The 20631-nt window shown below is 45.0% G+C and overlaps 1 protein-coding gene across 3 annotated transcripts in view; it reads left to right on the top strand.

Moving 5' to 3' along the window:
* The window catches only part of LOC144502630 (serine/threonine-protein phosphatase 4 catalytic subunit), a 28863-nt gene extending 9650 nt beyond the window's left edge, over positions 1-19213 (top strand). For 2 of the 3 annotated variants that reach the window (XM_078226784.1, XM_078226785.1), the window contains exons 3-9: positions 1146-1197; positions 3103-3153; positions 3493-3594; positions 7543-7716; positions 9366-9492; positions 12191-12380; positions 16046-19213. In XM_078226784.1, coding sequence (XP_078082910.1) covers positions 1146-1197; positions 3103-3153; positions 3493-3594; positions 7543-7716; positions 9366-9492; positions 12191-12380; positions 16046-16175 — 826 coding nt within the window. In that variant the 3' untranslated portion in view covers positions 16176-19213. The remainder of the gene's footprint in view (positions 1-1145; positions 1198-3102; positions 3154-3492; positions 3595-7542; positions 7717-9365; positions 9493-12190; positions 12381-16045) is intronic. The other variant, XM_078226786.1, reaches the window with a different exon arrangement.
* The last annotated feature ends 1418 nt before the right edge of the window (positions 19214-20631 follow it).

Here is a 20631-nt window from a genome sequence, read left to right as displayed (position 1 = left end):
CAGGCCACTACACAAACAAATCTCATGTCAAAGATGTAGAAAAGCATCTGGTTATTTATTGCTGCAAAGAGAGGTAGGTACCAGCTGCCAATGGCAAAACATTCAGAAAGCAGGAGTTAGTTGTTGAGATATGTTTTGGACCCCCCCCCCCCCCCCCCCCCCTGCCCCATGGGATTTCCTGAGACACTTTAGCAGTAAGGTCAGAACCGATGCTTCAGATCTCACATGAACCGTCAACAATTTTAGAAGGATGTTACTTACTCTCAACCACAGAGACTTTCCGATGTTTAGACATTGCTAAGACACACTGGTGCTTGTTGCAGCAGTTGGAATGAATGGAGTTGTGAGTTTAGGTGTCTGCAGTGTGTGCAGGCAGGCTCGGTTCCTCCTGTTTTGGAGGGAGGTTCACTAGCAACTCATCTGTATTGAGGTGGACCTCTGACTGAAGCACATTTCATTGCCCCTTGCTCCAGTATAAAATTCTGGAAATGTCACCAACATGTGTGCCCTGGCCTTCAGAAATGTTACAGACAACTGTTTTCAACAAAGAATGCTTTCGTTTATAAAGTACAATAAATCCTAAAGAATTGCACAGCCAATCAATTTTGGGGAGGCAATGCATGTAATGTCATTGGGCTAGTAATCCAGAGGCTCAGGTTAACACTCTGGGGACATGGGTTCAAATCCCACCACCACAGCATTTTGGAATGGTGGAATTTAAATTCAATTAATCTGTGGTTGAAAGAAAACTAAAATCAATTGTTGGAAAAACCCATCCAGTTCAATAATGTCCTTTAGGGAAGGGAATCTGCCATCCTTACCTGGTGTGGCCTACATGTGACTTCAGAACCACAGCAATGTGGTTGACTTGCAAATGCCCTCTGAAATAGCCGAGTGAGGAAGTCAGTTGAAAGGCAATTAAGGATGGGCAACGAATGCCGGACTTGTCAGTGACACCCACATCCCATGAGAAACATATTTTAAATCATTTTCTCAATGCTTTGGAATAGGGGGGGGACTATAAATGCAGCAAGTAAGGATCAGTGCTATTGCTGTATCAGCAATATAGAGTTGTGCTTTAACACCAGAGATTAACAGTGCAATAGTGTTATCACAAGAGTCAAATCTTTCTTGTTCTTAAACAGGGAGATTCTTGCTGAGGAGAGCAACGTCCAGCAGGTCGATTCCCCGGTCACTGTGAGTTCATTTATTTAAATTTGTGCAGAATGTGTGTGCGCATTCACTGTGGAGATGTGGAAGTTATGTTTTTTCTTGAGCTCTTTTTTCGAAAGAGTTCACGATTTTGTTTCTTTTCAGTTTGGAATTGTTTGAAACACTGTAACCTTGTTTTGGTGAGATTGATGCCATCAGGCAAAGGGGAATCTAGCGGAGCTGGTAACTGATCATTGGGGCTTCGGGGCCATCCTGAATTTTAATGGGGGTCAAAATACTTGTCCTCTGCCCCCTTGCTTCAAGGACCTAAAATGAAATGAGTTAGTGCATTCTTGGGCTAGTCCCTCAATTATGAGTGCACTGCACAGCAGCAAGTTCACTTCTGAGCGGCACAGTGGTTAACTCCGCTGCCTCGCAACGCCAGAGACCTGGGTTCAATTCCAGCCATGGGTCACTGTCTGTGTGGAGTTTGCACGTTCTCCCCATGTCTGTGTGGGTTTCCTCCGGGTCCTCCGGTTTCCTCCCACAGTCCACAGGTGTGTGGGGTAGGTGTGTTGGCCATGCTAAATTGCCCCTTAGTGTCAGGGGAACTAGCAGAGTAAATAAATACATGAGGTTATGGAGATAGGCCCTGGGTGGGATTGAGGTTGGTGCAGACTCGATGGGCTGATTGGCCTCCTCCTGTACTGTAGGGATTCTATGAAATGGAAGTGAGTGCAGAGAGTATTGTAATTGTGAAGAGTTTGTACCGGCTGACGTCGGTGTGCTTGGTGTTAATATTGATTCCGTTCTGAGATCAAATAATCTCCCACCTAAACAAACACAAAATTCATCCCTGCTTTTCTAAAAGAGCTGGTAAGTGTTCACAATGTTGAGAGCCATCATGTTTGAATTTTTTTACTGAAGAAATGTCACTACTAGTAGAATCAAATCAAAAGATTGTAAAGCAGCGATTAAACATACGTTGTTTCAGCTTATGTTCTGCAGTGCTCGGGTTAACAAAAGTATTTTGAAACTTATTCAATTTGTATCTTTTTAATTCAAGATGACTAAGTATTTTGAAAGAAAATTTCCTACTAAGATTTTAGCCCCAGTGTTGGACTTCAAACATGCTTTCTTTTACAGCTATGTACTACTATTCTGTCAGCGAGCTATAATCGCTTAATATTTGCACCATGCATTTCTGGGGAGCTTGCTCCCCTGTACTGCTGTTGAAGAAGGCCAATGCATAACCAAGCCATGATGCTGTCCCAGGTTTGATTCCTAGATTGTGTCGTGTTAGCTTAACTTGTCCAACAATTAGGACATCACCCCCTGCACTGGAGGCAGTGAATCTGCTGTGGTTCTCTGATTGCTCAGTGCTGGGTGAGGTCAGCATCGGACTGTGATGCTCTGCAGAATCCCAGTAATGTTATGGATGACCAGCAGCAGGATTCCAGGAGTACGTAGAACAGAACTCCAGGAAGAGCTCCATCACTGTATGGACTGCAGGAATCGAGGAGGAGGTACCTCCACCTTGAGGCAAGTTAGAGATGGGCAATAAATGCTGTCCTTGTGAGTGATTCCCACATCCCAGGAACCATTTTTTTTCAAAGTGCTGGCCAGCTACTAGTAATGTGGACACCAGGCGTGATGTGAAATGCATCCATGACTGGTTTAAGGAAGGACTTTAACTCCCCCCAACTCCCGAATAAAATTGAGTGAACTCCACCATTTTGGGGTTTCCTCTAACCCTGACGCAGTGCTGCGTTTGAAGATCCTACTTTTTTTTCCCCAGGGAAACAACTTTTTAACGGTTCACCTCAAAAGATTATACCCTCGCCTTGTTCAGCCGTACAAATGCCTTTTTTATTTTTGACAATTGAAAATGTTTCAATTCTTCAGATTTTGTAAATGTTTAATTTCTCAGTTAGTTGTTTCTCCTTGCAGGTGTGTGGCGACATCCATGGACAATTCTACGATCTCAAAGAACTGTTTAAGGTAAGTTCTATATTCAATAAAATTTACAGCAAATGATGTGATTTGCACCTGTGTCGCTGCATTAAGAATACAAGAAAAGTCATTGAGTCTTTGTGGGGTCTTCACGTCTGCCTGCGTCATGTTGCCATGTTTGTCCCAGGTGTGTGTCAGAGTACTGTGCGTCTGTCCTCTCCCATAGGCCAGCTCAATGGCTGAGGGAGGCTGGATAAGCTGGTGGCTGAATCTTGTCTGAATGTTCACGATTGGATGCTGCAGGAATAGCAGAGTTGGGAGTGAATATCTGTATGCGTTTTGCTATCAGTGCACTGCAATTTTAACGTTTACCCTCTGCTCCCACAGGTTGGAGGAGACATTCCTGAAACCAATTACTTGTTCATGGGAGATTTTGTTGACCGAGGGTTCTACAGTGTTGAAACGTTCTTGTTGCTGTTGGCACTGAAGGTGAGGTGAACCGGAACTGAATATTTACTCCCTTTTTGAGTTGAAGGTGTCGATTTTGTTGTGCAAAATGCCACAAGTAGGGGCTGTCCTCTGTTAGCCCCCACTAAGTAGCTAGTCTTTGAATCGAGTTGGTGATGCCAGAGACTCTACTCATCCACATGCCGTTTCCACTAATTATCCCTGAATACTGATGTAGAATGTCTGCAATCAGAGCCTGGATGCTCTGCCCATCCAGTGCTCTCTCTGCAACGGATAGTTTAATGCAAACTCCAGTTTGGGATTTTTATTTGTCTGTAATCACATTTTGAACATGGACCCTTGGACCAGTGAGCTTGTGGATTTTTTTTAAAAAGGCATTTCATTTGTAATATGTCACTTTTATAAATGTGCATCAGATCTCAGTGCATGTCTTGCTCCATATCACATAACTACATTCTGTATCAGTCACTGTTTTCCAAACACTATCTTACCCATAATAGCCATGTCTTGTACAGGATTAAATCCTTAATTTAATATCATCATGCCACAATTATTTCAGTTTTAAAGTTTATTTATTAGTGTCACAAGTAGGTTTACATTAACACTGCAATGAAGTTACTGTGAAAATCTGCTAGTTGCCACACTCCAGCGCCTGTTTGGGTACACAGGGAGAATTTAGTATGGCCAATGCATCTAACCAGCACATCTTTCAGACTGTGGGAGGAAACCGGGGCACCCAGAGGAAACCCACGCAGACACTGGGAGAACAGGCAATGACCCAAGCCGGGAATCGAACCCGGGTCCCTGGCGCTGTGAGGCAGCAGTGCTAACCGCTGTGCCATCATGCTGCCTGTGAAACTAAATTTGCCTTAGGGGAGATCAAATCATGTTGAAATGATGCTGTGTACACTCAGCACCTTGGGTGGATCTCACTATCCCAGTACCATACCACCTGTCGCTCACCCTTGCAACATCGGAGAGGAAAATGGTTTCCTGGGCCAGCTTCAAAGAGCAGTTACAAGCTATAGGTGTCAAAATTTGCAGAGCAATAGTTCTTTCTCTCTTTTTAACTCCCTTGCTGGTTCGTGGGCTTAGCCATGGAATAATTGAAGGTCCCAGCTTCGATTCCCAATCGAATCTTGGGTAGTGATATGTCACAATTGGTTTCAGCTCCCAGTGTGAAGTGAGAGTCAATTATCCAAGATTGCTCATTGAGTAACCCTTAATGCTTGTAGTGAACATTAGGTAGAATGGACCTTGCAATCCGATAGCTTGCTGACGTACTTTGCCTTGTAGCACGAGACCCAACAATGCAATCCAACTGGTGCCAGTGAAATTCTGGATCTCCCACGAGGATTCACTGTCTTCAAGAGAAAGAGTTAGAGACGGTACTCAAGGTAGCTCCATCTAATGGTGTAGTGACTAAATGATGTGGAGATGCTGGCGTTGGACTGGGGTGACACAGTAAGGTAGCTCCATCTAATAGTGTAGTGACTAAATGATGTGGAGATGCCGGCGTTGGACTGGGGTGAACACAGTAAGAGTTTTAACAACATCAGGTTAAAGTCCAACAGGTTTATTTGGTAGCAAAAGCCACACAAGCTTTCGGAGCCCTGCTCCTTCGTCAGATGGACTCCATCTGACGAAGGAGCAGCGCTCCGAAAGCTAATGGTATTTGCTACCAAATAAACCTGTTGGACTTTAACCTGGTGTTGTTAAAACTCTTACTGTAGTGACTAAATGCAGACAAGATGATTTTAATAATGCCATTAGTAGGCCCACAGATCTACAGCAGCATTGCTGTTCCCTCCCCTCTTCTTCTCACCCTATCACCCTGTTCCTTTCCCCTGTTATAATTATTGACAATAACAGCCATTATTCTCCATCTTTTCCTGACGAAATACAATAAATGTTATTGAACCATGTTATCTTGTGGGTAGTTTATTAGTAAGTTTATCCATTCTCTACCGCTGTTTATTTTCTTATGTTTGGATCTGTCACTTTGCACCCTGAAGGCATCCCATCCTAGAGTGCCACATGCCCGCAACAGATATTAGTCACTGACCAAAAGGAGACTTAACCTGTTTAGTTAATTAATATTTAATTATCACCAGTGGTTTTGCTTGGTGAAAATCTGAGTATTGACAATCTGTGCTGTTAGCTGGAGGATGCTACTGTGTACCCCAGCACCATTGAATTATCATAGAATCATAGAAACCCTACAGTGCAGAAGGAGGCCATTCGGCCCATCGAGTCTGCACCGACCACAATCCCACCCAGGCCCTACCCCCACATATTTTACCCGCTAATCCCTCTAACCTACGCATCTCAGGACTCTAAGGGGCAATTTTTAACCTGGCCAATCAACCTAACCCGCACATCTTTGGACTGTGGGAGGAAACCGGAGCACCCGGAGGAAACCCACGCAAACACGAGGAGAATGTGCAAACTCCACACAGACAGTGACCCGAGCCGGGAATCGAACCCGGGACCCTGGAGCTGTGAAGCAGCAGTGCTAATCACTGTGCTACCGTGCCGTGGATAATCAGTAAATGCTGCTGCAAAGTGTGTATGGGATTATGTCTGTTTATGCTGGATTGGGCTGATTGTAATGCCCTCCACAGTTGAATAACCTGTTCAAATTCAGTTGGTCACAAAGAATGACCATTAGGCGTGACGCTGGAGTGCAGCTTGGAGATGTGAAAGCCAGACTTTGGCAAGGAGTCAGTGTCTGCAGGGAAGGACTTTATTCTTGTGTATGCCTGGTGCTGCTCCTGACGTGCCCTTCATTGAATGAAGGCTGGTCTCCTGCCTTAATGATAATCCAGATTTGAGGTAACTGGCTGTGGTGCTACATGATTCTACTGCTGATGTGCCCAGTCTGGTTCTGAGCTGTTAAACCTTGTTCTGTCCCACTTAACACATCAATGATCTGACACTACATGTTGGTGGATTCAGGTGGGTCTTGGCCTTCATGAAGCCAGTGCTGGTGTATTCTATCAAACTTATAGCAGCCCTTCTCTAAACCAGGTAAGTGGATGAGGACAAGATTGAAGAGGATGCTTACTTGTGCTGACTGCCTTGCTACCTGATGGAGAAATAGTCTGGTTGCTTTGTACTGCAGGGCTTGGTTAGTGATGGTACTGCTAAGTCAGTTATGGTGATAGATATTGAAGTACCCGGTCCAGGGAACATTAACATCCTTGGTTTCCCTTAGATTCTTTCAAGTGGCATTCAAAATGGATGCGTGTTGATTCATTGAGGTTGTTGTTAGAAGGTGTTAATCACCAGGATGTTTCCTTGCCCATGTTTGGCAGCACGTTGTGAAACCTTGTTGGGTGTAGAGTCAATGTTGACTCCTACAGCCACTCGTCTAATCACCCACAACATCCCACCCTGACTGTCTATTGTGGCCTTATGTCAGGTGGATATGTCCTGCCAGTGGGACAGGGTGCACCAGGAATAGTGATCAAGTAATCTAGGATGTTGGCTGATGGTTATATTTCTGAGGGCCTGTGGAGCCAGTGAGTGTGGGTCAGTTTAGCCATCTTGGGCAGCAGCCTTTGTTCGGTGACTGACGCCTCACAGGACTGTCTGGGCTGGGAGAAGCTTAGTCTTGGCTCATTGCTAAAATTCCACCGATTTTGTTTTTTCTCTTAAACTTTGTATTACCTTGTTTTCTTAAATGAGTGGCATGCTCAGCCGATTCCGAGTAAGTTGTGTCGACCTGATTGGGTAAGGTAAGGCAGGCGACACCCTTCCTAACCCCGTTTTAATGCAGCGCTTTTCACAATCATTTTGTGGTGTCTGTCCACACCTGACCAGATCAATCACACTCTCTCAATGTGCCATTACTCGGATTTTAAACTCACAGGCTTTAGGCTGCTGATCCAGCACTATAACCAGTAGTCTTATTGTAAAAACTATTCCTTTTGTCCTTCCTGGCTAACCTGGGTGTCTCTGTGACAGGTCCGCTATCCAGACAGAATCACATTAATCAGAGGAAACCACGAAAGCAGGCAGATTACTCAGGTTTATGGTTTTTATGATGAGTGCCTGCGTAAATATGGATCAATAACAGTGTGGAGGTACTGTACAGAGATCTTTGACTACCTCAGTCTCTCTGCTGTCGTGGATGGAAAGGTAAGCTATTACAGACGGTAAACTATATTTGGTTAGTGCATGTACATGTCTCAGTTTGCATTTCCATAATGAGGATGATCCTCTGTCTTTAATGTCTGAAGAGACTTAGCTCTTGGATTTAATCTGTGGCAGGAAAGGGTTTGAGCTGCCACCTGATCTGACCTGTGAACTGAAACAGACAAGCTTGGATAATGTATGTGTAAGCTTGGAACTGTGGACATGTACTGATATACTGAGCATCAAGGAAGTCTACAGCACATTTGCTGTCTTGTCCTTCCTAAGAGTGGACACGGGGAACACATGCTGATTGAGAAATCAAGTACTGCTTGCTTTCAGCTACATGGTCACCAAATACCATAAGTTCTTAGATAGGCTTTTGTCGCCTCTAGATTCCAATTCTGCGATGTCCCCTCTGCCAGTTTCTCTCCTCCTAACTTCCCTTTGCCATAACCTTCAATTTAACTTGAAATTAATCCCCACCTTCATTTCATAGTCACTGCATAGATTTGGAAATGACTATCCTACCTCTGCCCAGCGCGCCCCCCCCCCCGCGGACCTGGCCCTGTCTCTGCTCAGTGCCTCCCCCCGACCTGGTCCTGTCTCTGCTCAACACCTCCCCCCGACCTGGCCCTGTCTCTGCTCAGCGTCTCCCCCCGACCTGGTCCTGTCTCTGCTCAGCACCTCCCCCCGACCTGGTCCTGTCTCTGCTCAGCACCTCCCCCCGACCTGGCCCTGTCTCTGCTCGGTGCCTAGCCTGGTGTCCTGACCTGTACCTTTCAGTTCCCTCTGGCCACGGCCATTTAGAGATCTGTCCGTTGCCTGATTCAGCCTCACTCTCTGTAACTTCCATCCATCTTTTATCTCCATTTCCTTGATTCTGTTTCTTCAATGTTGTCCCAACAAAAGTAACTGCTGCTGTATTTCTACATTGGAATGAGATTGAAGCTTCCAGTAAAATTTAGAATCCTCGCTGCACTTTGCTAATATCTCAGTGAGAAAAGTGGGTCAGAGAATTGGTAGAATAGACCGTGGGTTGTCCCATTGTCACAAAGGTTCTACCCCAGTGATGGGAAACCTGAGGCCCAGGGGTCACATGCGGCCTGGGTTCTGAGTGCGGCCCACGAGACATTTTGTCGACCGTTTCCCATGTGCAGGGTTGCCTCATTCCACTGGTTTCCATCTGCATAGCTTTTTGCTACTGGTGTGACTGAAGTTGTATCCATGTAAAGCAAGGGCAAGTAGTGAGTGTGTGCCGATTGCCCACAACATTGACTGTGAGAGCCGTGTGCTCCCTCTGTGTCCAAAGTGTAAATATTTCTTCTGTTTTACCATTTGAAGTTGATGGCAGTTCTAATAATATTTGAATGTTTAAGCATTTTCTATAACACGTTATGAAATATCCAGCTTGTATTAAATGTATTTAATCTTATTAATGGGGTCATGGTTAATGAACAAGCCCGATTTCAATCTTGCGGCTCACCTGAGATGAAGGAGGGACACTCGTGGAACACTCACTAGCCTAGGCTGTCCATCACTGCTCCATGTGTTTGGCCTGGCTTGGTGAAGTACATCGAGCAATCAATTCAACTTTCACTAAATCTTTGCTTTTATTTAAAAAAAACTTTTCCTTCTTGTCCTCCCTCTTGTAGATTTTCTGTGTTCATGGTGGCCTCTCTCCATCGATCCAGACCCTGGATCAGATCAGAACAATAGACAGGAAGCAGGAGGTGCCCCACGATGGCCCAATGTGTGACCTCTTGTGGTCCGACCCAGAAGGTAAGTCCTGGAATGAACAAAAATCATTTTGGATAAAGCCAGTTTTACCGCTGACTCCCGCAGAGTGCTGCCGATTGGTCAGTTACAGACCAAACGGTCATTCATTTGAGTCCAGACGAGCTATTCATCACAGAGGGCGTCACAGGCCTCTGGTTCAATGTGCTCCCGAGGACCTTTCCGAGCAGGAATGTGAACTGATTTTAACCAATGGAATCCCAACACCCTAAAACCACTCTTGCTTTCCAGTCTTATCCGAAGTGAGTAACCATTTCCTGCTGTCTACCTGAAATATACCTTCAGTCAGTGCTTGTCTTGGCCCACACTCGCAATTCAAATAATACCCCAGATTTAGCTTTCCCTTTTCCTTATCAATCTTCAGTCACTCAGTGAGGTTGCCTCCCTGAACCCTCCACGTTCTCCAGCCCTAGCAGCCTGTCTGGCCCCCATCCTTCCACATCTCTCTCGTTGTCATGCAGAACCATGGGAAATATACAACTTTATTGGAGGCCATCCGGTCCATCTTTTCTCTGCTGGCTGGTTGCCTGAGCAATCCAAACGTAATCCACTTCCCCTCTTTCACCCTATAACCATGTATATTTTGTTTGTTTCGAGCACTTACCCAGCTTTCCCTTAAAAGGTGCAATGGCCTCGGCTCCAGGAACTGGTTGAAGCTGGTTATTTCACATCCAACAACCCGCTGCTTTAAGAAAATTCTCTGCAGCCCCCACATTCTTAGTGCCAATTTTAAATTGATAATTCTTTGTTGCTGACTCCCAACAAGAAGGAGTAGACTTTCCCTGGAGTATCGCTGAAAAAAGCTGCATCAAAGCTTTTCATCTCGCACTCATCAGAACATTCACAAGAATACCAAATACAAAAGGAACAACAATTTATACTTCATGAGAAGAGAGTGCTGATTGCTTGGCATGTGGACTCTGGTAGAGATATTGCCATAGGGAATGCACCGATTAACTGATGTTTGACAGTTAACTGCCAAGCTTTGTTTAAATTCATACCAGGTAGATTGACTCTGGTCAAGGCATTGCCCTGGGGAATGAACCAGAGACCTATTTTCATTTGAAACAGACACAATGTGTGTACATGTTCTTTCTGCCCGTGAAGAACAGGGCTGCGTATGTTAATAGCTTCAAGCACGCTTAAATGTGCCACATTGCAAGCCTAACTGATAAATTGGTTGTCAGTGGAGGTTTTGGTGAGTGCAAGATGAAAAGCTTCGACGTATCTTCTCGGCAAAACATTTGCTAGACAAGATTGTTTAGCAAACGTTGCCCAGTCGTAGTATCCCATCTAATGTTGGACATTACTTTTCTCCATAGCAATGCTTCTACCAATCCGAATCCATTTGCCTACCAATCAGCACTCTCTCCTCATGAAGTATAAATTGTTGTTGCCTTTATATTTGGTATTCTTGCGAATGTTCTGATGAGTGCACAGTGAAATGCTTTGACAATTTGTGTCTTTTTCAGTGATACTCTACTTCTGTATATCTTTCCCTTTGTTAAACAAAATCCTTCTGTGACGCTCTCTGTTCAATGGAAATAATCTCAACATCTCAAATGTTTCTCCTTGTTACTATACATTCCCACTCCTGACATTATCCTGCTCTGTCTACACTGTAGACTTAACCTGAATTTAATATCCTCTCTAAAATGGGGAATTCAAAGCACAACTGGTCTTCAAACTAATTGTGTCAAAACCAAAGTTTTGTCTAAAATTCATAATTATTCTTTACTCGTGTATTCTTAATTAAAATCATATTCTCTTAACCTTCTTTTAATGACTTTATCTACCTGTATTTGCACTTTCATTACATTATGTATTTAAACCCTAAGGTCTCTAGTATCTTCCCCTTGAGTGTGTAGTTTTTTCCACTGATCTCCCTATTTGTCTGAATTTAATCTGTCAAATCTAATTACAACCTGCACGATAACATGCACCAAGTGAAAATAAGGGATGTATTTTTGAGGCCACTGCCTATTAATTTGTTACCAGCTTCTCATCCCACACATTATCCCATGGTAACTAACCATTCCTAGTAATTTCCGAGGGCACTTTCTTGCCCCTCCTGGGATGGGGGTGTGTATCCCAGGTGGGTGTGAGATGAATGCCAGATCTCTGAATCTCACTTTATAACTGGTGAGCATGCTGTGAATCAGCAGCGTCTAGTGACTCACTCTGCAGGTTATCCATGTTCCTTTCTTCAGCTTATGCGTTGCCAGCACCTGATGAACTCTTTGAAGATCATTTAGGATTCTTTAAATAATTTAAAGATTTAAATTTAAAGAGGAGCTGGCTCTTTGGCAGAGTCCTAAATGATCATTTGTCTCTCGCTACCAACATAGCCTTCTATTCCTTTCTCCCTCGTGTATTTATCTAGTTTCCTCTTGAATGCATCTATGCTATTCATCTTGATTATTTCCTGTGGGAGCAAACTCCACATCCTCACCACTCTGGCTCCTGAATTTCCTACTTGATTTATTAGTGACTATCTTATTTAGATGACCCAAAGTTATTCAAAGACCCACGAGGCAACTAAAATGGGCTGGCCTTCAGTCTTTGTATGGTATTGGCAGGGTCATTCCCACTGTTGGAATGGTATTGTCCCTGAACAGCAGTGTACCTAACCTTGCTTTGTACAGAATCCTGAGGCTGACAGTCAATTTTGGACTCTTTACAGATACCACTGGTTGGGGAATCAGCCCCCGGGGAGCTGGCTACCTCTTTGGCAGTGATGTTGTTGCCCACTTCAATGCCGCCAATAGCATAGACCTGATTTGTCGTGCCCACCAGCTGGTGATGGAAGGATACAAGTGGCACTTCAACGAAACTGTTCTAACCGTGTGGTCAGCACCCAACTACTGTTATAGGTAAGAACCGAATAAATATAGAACTCGGGTGATGAAAAATCTCTGGTGATTTCCAGTCCTTCAATATATTGTAGTTCAAAAAGTGCTGGGTGCTCACTGGAAGGACATTGAACCACCTCCAGTGGTTATTATAATGGTGAGGTTACCCGACTATCAAACAGGGTACACATTCACAGCCAGGGTTATGGGAGAGCAGTCAGGAGTAGAAGTACTGTAAATTTGAATATGTGGCTTTCTGCTCCATCGTCATTAATAAACACACTGATTAGGTGAGGCCCCAACACCAATCCTTGTGGAAGATCCCTTCCTGCTAGTTGGAGTATCTGTACGTTATGCCTACTGTCTCCTACCACTTGGCTAATTTTCTAACCAAGTTAATAATTTGCTTTCAAATCCATAAGCTTCAACTTTGGTTAGCAGTTTCTTATGAATTTTTAAAGTTAAAGTTTATTTATTATTGACACGAGTAAGTTTACATTAACACTGTAATGAAGTTACTGTGAAAACCCCCTAGTCGCCACATTTCAGCGCTTGTTTGGGTAGACCGAGGGAGAATTTACTATAGCCACTGCACCATCTATATGGACTTCCAGAAGGCATTTGATAAAGTTGGGCAACACGGTGGCAGTGGTTAGCACTGCTGCTTCACAACGTCAGGGACCCAAGTTTAATTGTGGCCTTGGGTGACTTTCTGTGTGGAGTTTGGACATTCTCCCCGTGTCTGCGTGGGTTTCCTCCTGGTGTAACACTGTAATGAAGTTACTATGAAAATCCCCTAGTCGCCACACTCCGGTGCCTGTTCGGGTACTGAGGGAGAATTTAACATGGCCAATGCACCCAACCAACATGTCTTTCAAAGAACAAGAACAAAGAACAGTACAGCACAGGAAACAGGCCCTTCGGCCCTCCAAGCCTGTGCCGCTCCATGGTCCAACTAGACCAATCGTTTGTATCCCTCCATTCCCAGGCTGCTCATGTGACTATCCAGGTAAGTCTTAAACGATGTCAGCGTGCCTGCCTCCACCACCCTACTTGGCAGCGCATTCCAGGCCCCCACCACCCTCTGTGTAAAAAACGTCCCTCTGATATCTGAGTTATACTTCGCCCCTCTCACCTTGAGCCCGTGACCTCTCGTGATCGTCACCTCCGACCTGGGAAAAAGCTTCCCACTGTTCACCCTATCTATACCCTTCATAATCTTGTACACCTCTATTAGATCTCCCCTCATTCTCCGTCTTTCCAAGGAGAACAAGAAAAGTTTACCCAATCTCTCCTCATAGCTAAGACCCTCCATACCAGGCAACATCCTGGTAAACCTTCTCTGCACTCTCTCTAACGCCTCCACGTCCTTCTGGTAGTGCGGCGACCAGAACTGGACGCAGTACTCCAAATGTGGCCTAACCAGCGTTCTATACAGCTGCATCATCAGACTCCAGCTTTTGTACTCTATACCCCGTCCTATAAAGGCAAGCATACCATATGCCTTCTTCACGACCTTCTCCACCTGTGTTGCCACCTTCAAGGATTTGTGGACTTGCACACCTAGGTCCCTCTGTGTTTCTATACTCCTGATGACTCTGCCATTTATTGTATAACTCCTCCCTACATTATTTCTTCCAAAATGCATCACTTCGCATTTATCCGGATTAAACTCCATCTGCCACCTCTCCGCCCAGTTTTCCAGCCTATCTATATCCTGCTGTATTGCCCGACAATGGGCTGAATGCCCATTATGGGAGGAAACCGGAGCACCCGGAGGAAACCCACGCAGACACTGGGAGAACGTGCAGACTCCACACAGACAGTGATCCAAGCCGGGAATTGAACTGGGTCCCTGGTGTTGTGCGGCAGCAGTGCTAACCACTGTGCTACCCAATAAACTTGTCAATAGAATCTTAGAATTCCTACGGTGCAGAAGGAGGCCATTCAGCCCATTGAGTCTGCACCGACCACAATCCCACCCAGGCCCTATCCCTGTAACCCCGTGTATTCGCTCCGCTATTCCTCCTGACACTAAGGGGCAACTTAGCATGACAAATCAATGTAACCCGCACATCTTTGGACTGTGGGAGGAAATTGGAGCACCAGGAGGAAACCCACGCAGACATGGAGAATGTGCAAACTCCGCACAAAGTCACCCAAGGCCACAATTAAACTTGGGTCCCTGACGCTGTGAAGCAGCAGTGCTAACCACTGCCACTGTGTTGCCCAACTTTATCAAATGCCTTCTGGAAGTCCATATAGATGGTGCAGTGGCTATAGTAAATTCTCCCTCGGTCTACCCAAACAAGCGCCGAAATGTGGCAACTAGGGGGTTTTCACAGTAACTTCATTACAGTGTTAATGTAAGCCTACTTGTGACACTAATAAGTAAACTTTAGACTTAAAATAACATCCATTCTCATTCCTCAGTGCACTACTTGAATAACATCAAAAAATTCATTGAGATTTGTCAGATATAACCAATTCTTTACAAATCCACATTGGCTCTCTCTGATCAGCTGAAAATTTTCAAGGTGATCCTTCATTATAGATTTTAGTAATTTTCTGATAACAGATGTTAGACTCGCTGCTCTATAATTCCCTGGTTTTCTTCCCTGATCTTTCTTAAACAGCAGAGTGACTTGTACAATTTTCCAATCTAAAATAGGTTTCCAAATGGAGAGAACTTTGGAAGTTTATAGTTAGAACATTGGCAATGTTCTCATGTAATTTCTTTAAACCCGGGATGGAAAAATCTGGTCTTGGAGATTTGATAGAATCCCTGCAGTACAAGGGAAGACCATTCGGCCCATCAAGTCTGTACCGACCGCAATCCCACCCAGGCCATATTCCCGTAACCCTGCACATTTACCCTGCTAATCCCCCTGACGCTAGGATCAATTTATTATGGCCAATCAACCTAACCCGCACATCTTGGGACTATGGGAGGAAACCCACGCAGACATGGGGACAAAGTGCAGACTCCACACAATGACCCGAGGCTGGAATTGAACCCGATCCCAGGCGCTGTGAGGCAGCAGTGCTAACACCATGCCACCCTGTTTGTTAACCTTTAACTTAATTTTTTTGCAATTATTATTTTGCTAATGTAAATGTTGGTGAGTCTCTGTCATCGATTCAGTAAATAGTTTTCTTGGGATTTCTGACATGATGACCTCTGATTGTGAATGCTGGTGCAAAGTGGTTCTGCATTGGCGATAGCACGTACCAGTTTACAAGGAGCCACTTTGAAACGGAGCGCCTGCGCTTCCTTGTATAATTATTTAAACATTTTTTTAATATCCCTTGCAAATTACTTTTCACTGTCTTTTGTAGCTCTAATGATGTTTTGCCATCTGTGACTGTTCTCTTCCATTCCTCTGGATCTGTGCTACATTTCTGTGAACCTTAGTTTTATGTTGTCGCTTGCCTCTTTAACCAGCCATACATTTTTTTGGACAGGTCAGACCCTTACCCCTTAAGGGAGTAATCTAGTCCTGTGTCACCTTAAATTGAAACCTGGGACGGAAGATATGGAGTTTTTATTGAAGTCACTTGGTATAAAACCCCAAAGTATATACGATCAGCTAACTCGGGTGTTAATGTTAAACATTCTCTCGTGTTGTATTTACCCAGGCCCGTCTGTTCTGTGACTGATTTGACTGTACCCTGTGTTTATCCAGGTGTGGGAATGTTGCTGCGATACTTGAACTGGACGAACATTTGGAGAAGGAATTTACTATATTTGAGGCGGCCCCTCAGGAATCCCGAGGGGTGTCGGCCAAAAAGACAGTCGCTGACTACTTCCTCTGAAGGAGAATCATCCTCGGCCTGAAACCCTGATACAAACACTGAGCCTGCCGAAGATTTCTGTTTTGGAGGGAGGGAGGGCAATAGTGTACAGTATTTGCAAGCGACCATACATTCCTGAAGACAAAAGACTAGGCAATCTAACTGGGAAGGAGTAGTTCTTACCCAGTGCCATTCCCATTGTGGACAATAGAGTGAGCTCTCACAATCTGGGCTTTTCTTTCTAATCTCTGAGCGATGTTTTTTTTTAAGAAAGTGTGTGTGCCTCTTCAAGCTGACAGTGGTGCTGGAGAAATAATTTGCCTGATAGTGACGGGTGGTTACACTCAGGCTAAAACAGAATTGGCACTTTTTTTTTGTTCATTAAAAAATTTTTTTTTTAAAAATTAGTCACTATGAAAATTCCTTAGTTTGGTGCGATCCTTGGATCCTATCTTCCCCAGACGCACTTTGCGAGTGTACTGGTAACTGAGTTTACAGTGAGAGCTAACTTTTAAACAATGGCAGCAGTAAATTCTTGTCCACAAGTACCTTTTCTGAGCTAGTCTGAACTGGCAGAGTTGCCTCAGTCTTAACGTGCTGCATCTTGTTTTATGATTCTGTTTGATTGCCGTGTAATGTGAGAGAAGTTTGGGTTTTATGCTGAGCTATTTGGGGCCAGACAGACAGGACACCTGGTGGTTGGCTGTGGAACCTGTTACTGCAGTTTGACCAATTCTCACTTCTCAATCCTTCCTGGATCAAGGGCACTTCTCCCTCTGAGGCCCGGAGCTCCCGGTGTGGGCAAGGCAATGCAAACCTATAGCAGATAGTCTGACCACAATTGGCACTGGACCCAGTTGTTTGCTGCAATTTGTCTGGGGAAGTCAGTCAGTCAGATGTGTATTTAAACCTGCCACTTCCAGATTGGTGCCTTTGAGTGGCTGATCCTGTCAAACAGGAGGTCTTCATGCGGAGACCCAGGGTGCCGGTTATGTCGGTGCAAGTTTCACCAGGATGCAGCTGTGCTTCTGCAGTCGAACAGCCTGCTGCTGCTCACTGCGCAAGAGGTGAGGCTCTCCAGACAACACCTTGACAATGCTCAGTGCCTGTGAAGCCACAGTCAGTGGAGCAGTCAGTGGTGTAGGAAGATGGGGAGAGGGCTGTATACGAGGAAGTCAGTCTGACTGATGCTGCTCTCCCAAAGGGGAAACTACTGATGGCAGCAAGCCTGTGTAGGTGCTGGGTAACAGCCGAGAGGTTCCTGCGGCAGGGCATTGCTGCTATTTCACCAGCTATAACTGACACTCTGCACCTCCTCCATTCCCACATCTCTTCTACAGCAAATCCCACCTCCTCGTCTGAAAGTTAGGCCATCGGTCTGGAAACTGCAGGAGTGGAAAAGAAGCTTCCCAGGTATAGCTCCAATCTAATTCCAATTATATCCAGCCGATTAGAGGCCCCATCCCAATCCCATTGAAGATGTGTTTGTACTCACCGTTACGGCTCCTTATGGACACTCTGCTAATGGTGCCAATCCAGAGGCTGAGGATAAGCTTGTGCAATGGGGACCCTCCACCCCTCACCCTGTGGAGTATCATCGACACCAACTGTTCGTTACCGAATGAAAGGTGAATGCAGACAAGGATTAAAATGATTCTGGAGAGTGTCCGAGCTTTGAATACTCGCGGTGTGTCTCCATCCTGTGTGCCCCTAATCTCACTCTGACAACCAGCCAGCAAGTGACTTGCCACATCAGAAAGCAAAGACCAGAGGCTGCGTTACGATCAGTGAGACTGACCAAGCTACCACCTTGGAGTGTCTGATCTCCAGCTCAAATCAGCATAATACAAACTGGAACTTTGATACAACTTCTCCACCTCTCTCCACTCTCTCCCCCTCTTTGCCTCCTCCCCTCGCCGTGTCAGTGATTTACCCACTGACACAGAGACTTCCTTTTCATTTTAATTCTGGTTGAAATGTTAGCCCCTGTCCCCTGGATTTTTAAAGGATTAAAATTTTTTGTTGGTATTTTAAAACCTGGGGTTTCTGTTAATGTGACAAAACTAAACAAAAACTCCCCAGTGTCTGACAGCTGATCTTTTCACTGGGAGAATCCCTCAATCCACTTGCTGTGACTCAGGAAGAGCAGGGCCAGGAGGAGGCAGTGTGGCTCCCAGTGATGTGGCTGCTGAACACACTGTGTGCCTTCTGCTCAGTTTGCAGTCAGTGGAGCAAGGTTCTCTGTTCAGATGGCAGCCTGGGAATTGCAATTGGCTCCAGTGCCCTGCCACAGTGAAAGAATTGGCTGGGGTTCATGCTTCTGATCACCATCCAGTGAGAGTGGGTGTGGATGCTGGATGACATAACGCTGACTGGGATGTCCAGCTGAATAACTGAACAAAGCACAGGTGAATGATGGGATGCTTTGGTGAGGCTTGGGACTGATTTGGGGAAGGGTGTGTTTTGTGTTGGGCCTAGCAATGAAAACCATTAAAGGTGGTGGAGGAAATCCATCCCATAATACAACCCCTACTTGTCATTGCATCTCCCCAAGTTCCTCCTGCACTGTGACCAGGCAGACCAAAGGTGCTGGTGTAAGCTGTGTCGGTGCTGACATCTCCGTGAATGTCTGACCCCCTCCCTGCCAGGTTAAAAGCTGTCCGGTTGCAGAGAACCTTCCGTAGACTCGCCAACATGAAGCTGAATTCATGATATTCCCGATGGAGTCACAAGCTAAAAATTTTCCAGGAGTTGCCAAATTTTTAGTTTTTTAATCCATTGAAACTTTTTTGCATAAATGAGCAGTTTTTCCAATGGGGAAAATGCTGTTATTTTTGTAATAACTTGTTTTCTCTTTCTAAATGTTTCTGTAGAGTAATACTTGACTTCTATTGAACATGCTGGATGTCTGTACTATATAGAGGCAGAACCCTGACAAATACAGGATTAGTATTTGGTCAGACCTGTTGAGCCACTAGAAGTTGCTGGATAAGGATTTGTTAAATCCACCTGTGATTTAGCAGAATTGTTTTAAATAAAGTTTTAATATTGACAATCTGTTCCAAAGTTTTGTCAAGTCATTGGTTTTACAGCAATCTTACACTGGCTCTAACTTTCCAGATATCTCGACTGAGCAGGGTCACTGGGTTTATTCACATATAGCATTTAATTTTTACCAATATTGAGTCTTTCACAAGCTCTGTACAATGCAGTGAATGGTTCTTGGAGTGTCGTCATCGTAGGAAAAAAGCAGCAACATTTTGATAATCAGTTGATCTGCTTTAGCCATGTTGATTGCCCAGTCTTGAGCTGCTAGATCTGTTCGAAGTTTATCCCATTTACTATTGGCCAAGGTACGCAGGGTGGCACAGTGCTGCCTCAGGGAGCCAGGTTCGATTCCAGCCTGGGTGACTGTGGAGTTTGCACGCTCTCCCCGTGTCTGTGTGGGTTTCCTCCCGGGTGCTCCGGTTTCCTCCCACAGTCCAAAGATATGCAGGTTGGGTTGATTGGCCATGTTAAATTGCCCTCTTGGTGTCCTATGGTAAATGCGTGGGGTTACGTGGATAGGGTGGGGGGTGGACCTGGGTAGGATGTTCTTTTGAGTGTCAGTGTAGACTCAATGGGCCAAATAGCTTCCTACTACACTGTAGGGATTCTATGGAGTTCCCTTGCTCCTTGACCAGTCATATGGGATCTTTTACATCCATGTGTGAGGACCTTTGGGAAACCGTATGTGTGACAGTGCACAACTCTGCTACAGTGCGGTGTTAACCCGGATTGTGTACTGGAATTCCCAACTTCCTGACTGATGAGACTACCTTCTCCTCAATCTAAGTTGACAAAGTTTATTGTATTGTCTCAAATCACCTTTTTAAATTTAAAATATGGTGACTAGGCGGAAAGCAGCAGCCTCTAGCAGCCAGGTTAGTTTTTGTGTGTGGGGTATTGATTTGAGGGAGGAATGTTGTCCCAGACTGATCAGTTTATACATTCGATCTTTAGTGTCTGAGTGTAGTCCGGGGAAGAATGCACCTTCCATAATGCATCATTCCCTTGGGACTTCTTTCCAGGAACTCCAAGCTGGAGATAGGCCTTCAGCTGACTGATATGCCGGGCCATGAGGTTACAGATTGTGGTGAATACAATTCCGCTGCTGTTGATGGCTCACAGCGCCTCATGGATGCCCAGTCTTGAGCTGCTAGATCTGTTCGAAGTCTATCCCATTTATCACAGTGGTAAAGCCACATAACACGATGGAAGGTATCCTTAATGTGAAGACAGGACTTTGTCTCCACAAGCATTGTGCGGTGATCACTCCTACCAATACCGTCATGGACAGAAGCATCTGCGGCAGACAGGTTGGTGAGGATGAGGTCAAGTGTGTTTCTCCCTCTTGGTTCCCTCACCACCTGCTGCAGTTTCAGTCTAGCAGCTCTGTCCTTTAGGACCCAGTAAGAGTTTTAACAACACCAAGTTA

Source organism: Mustelus asterias, chromosome 13 (assembly GCF_964213995.1).
Source record: "Mustelus asterias chromosome 13, sMusAst1.hap1.1, whole genome shotgun sequence".
Taxonomy (NCBI): domain Eukaryota; kingdom Metazoa; phylum Chordata; class Chondrichthyes; order Carcharhiniformes; family Triakidae; genus Mustelus; species Mustelus asterias.
Note: the sequence above shows the minus strand (reverse complement) of the source record. Positions and strands in the feature narration are given on the sequence as shown.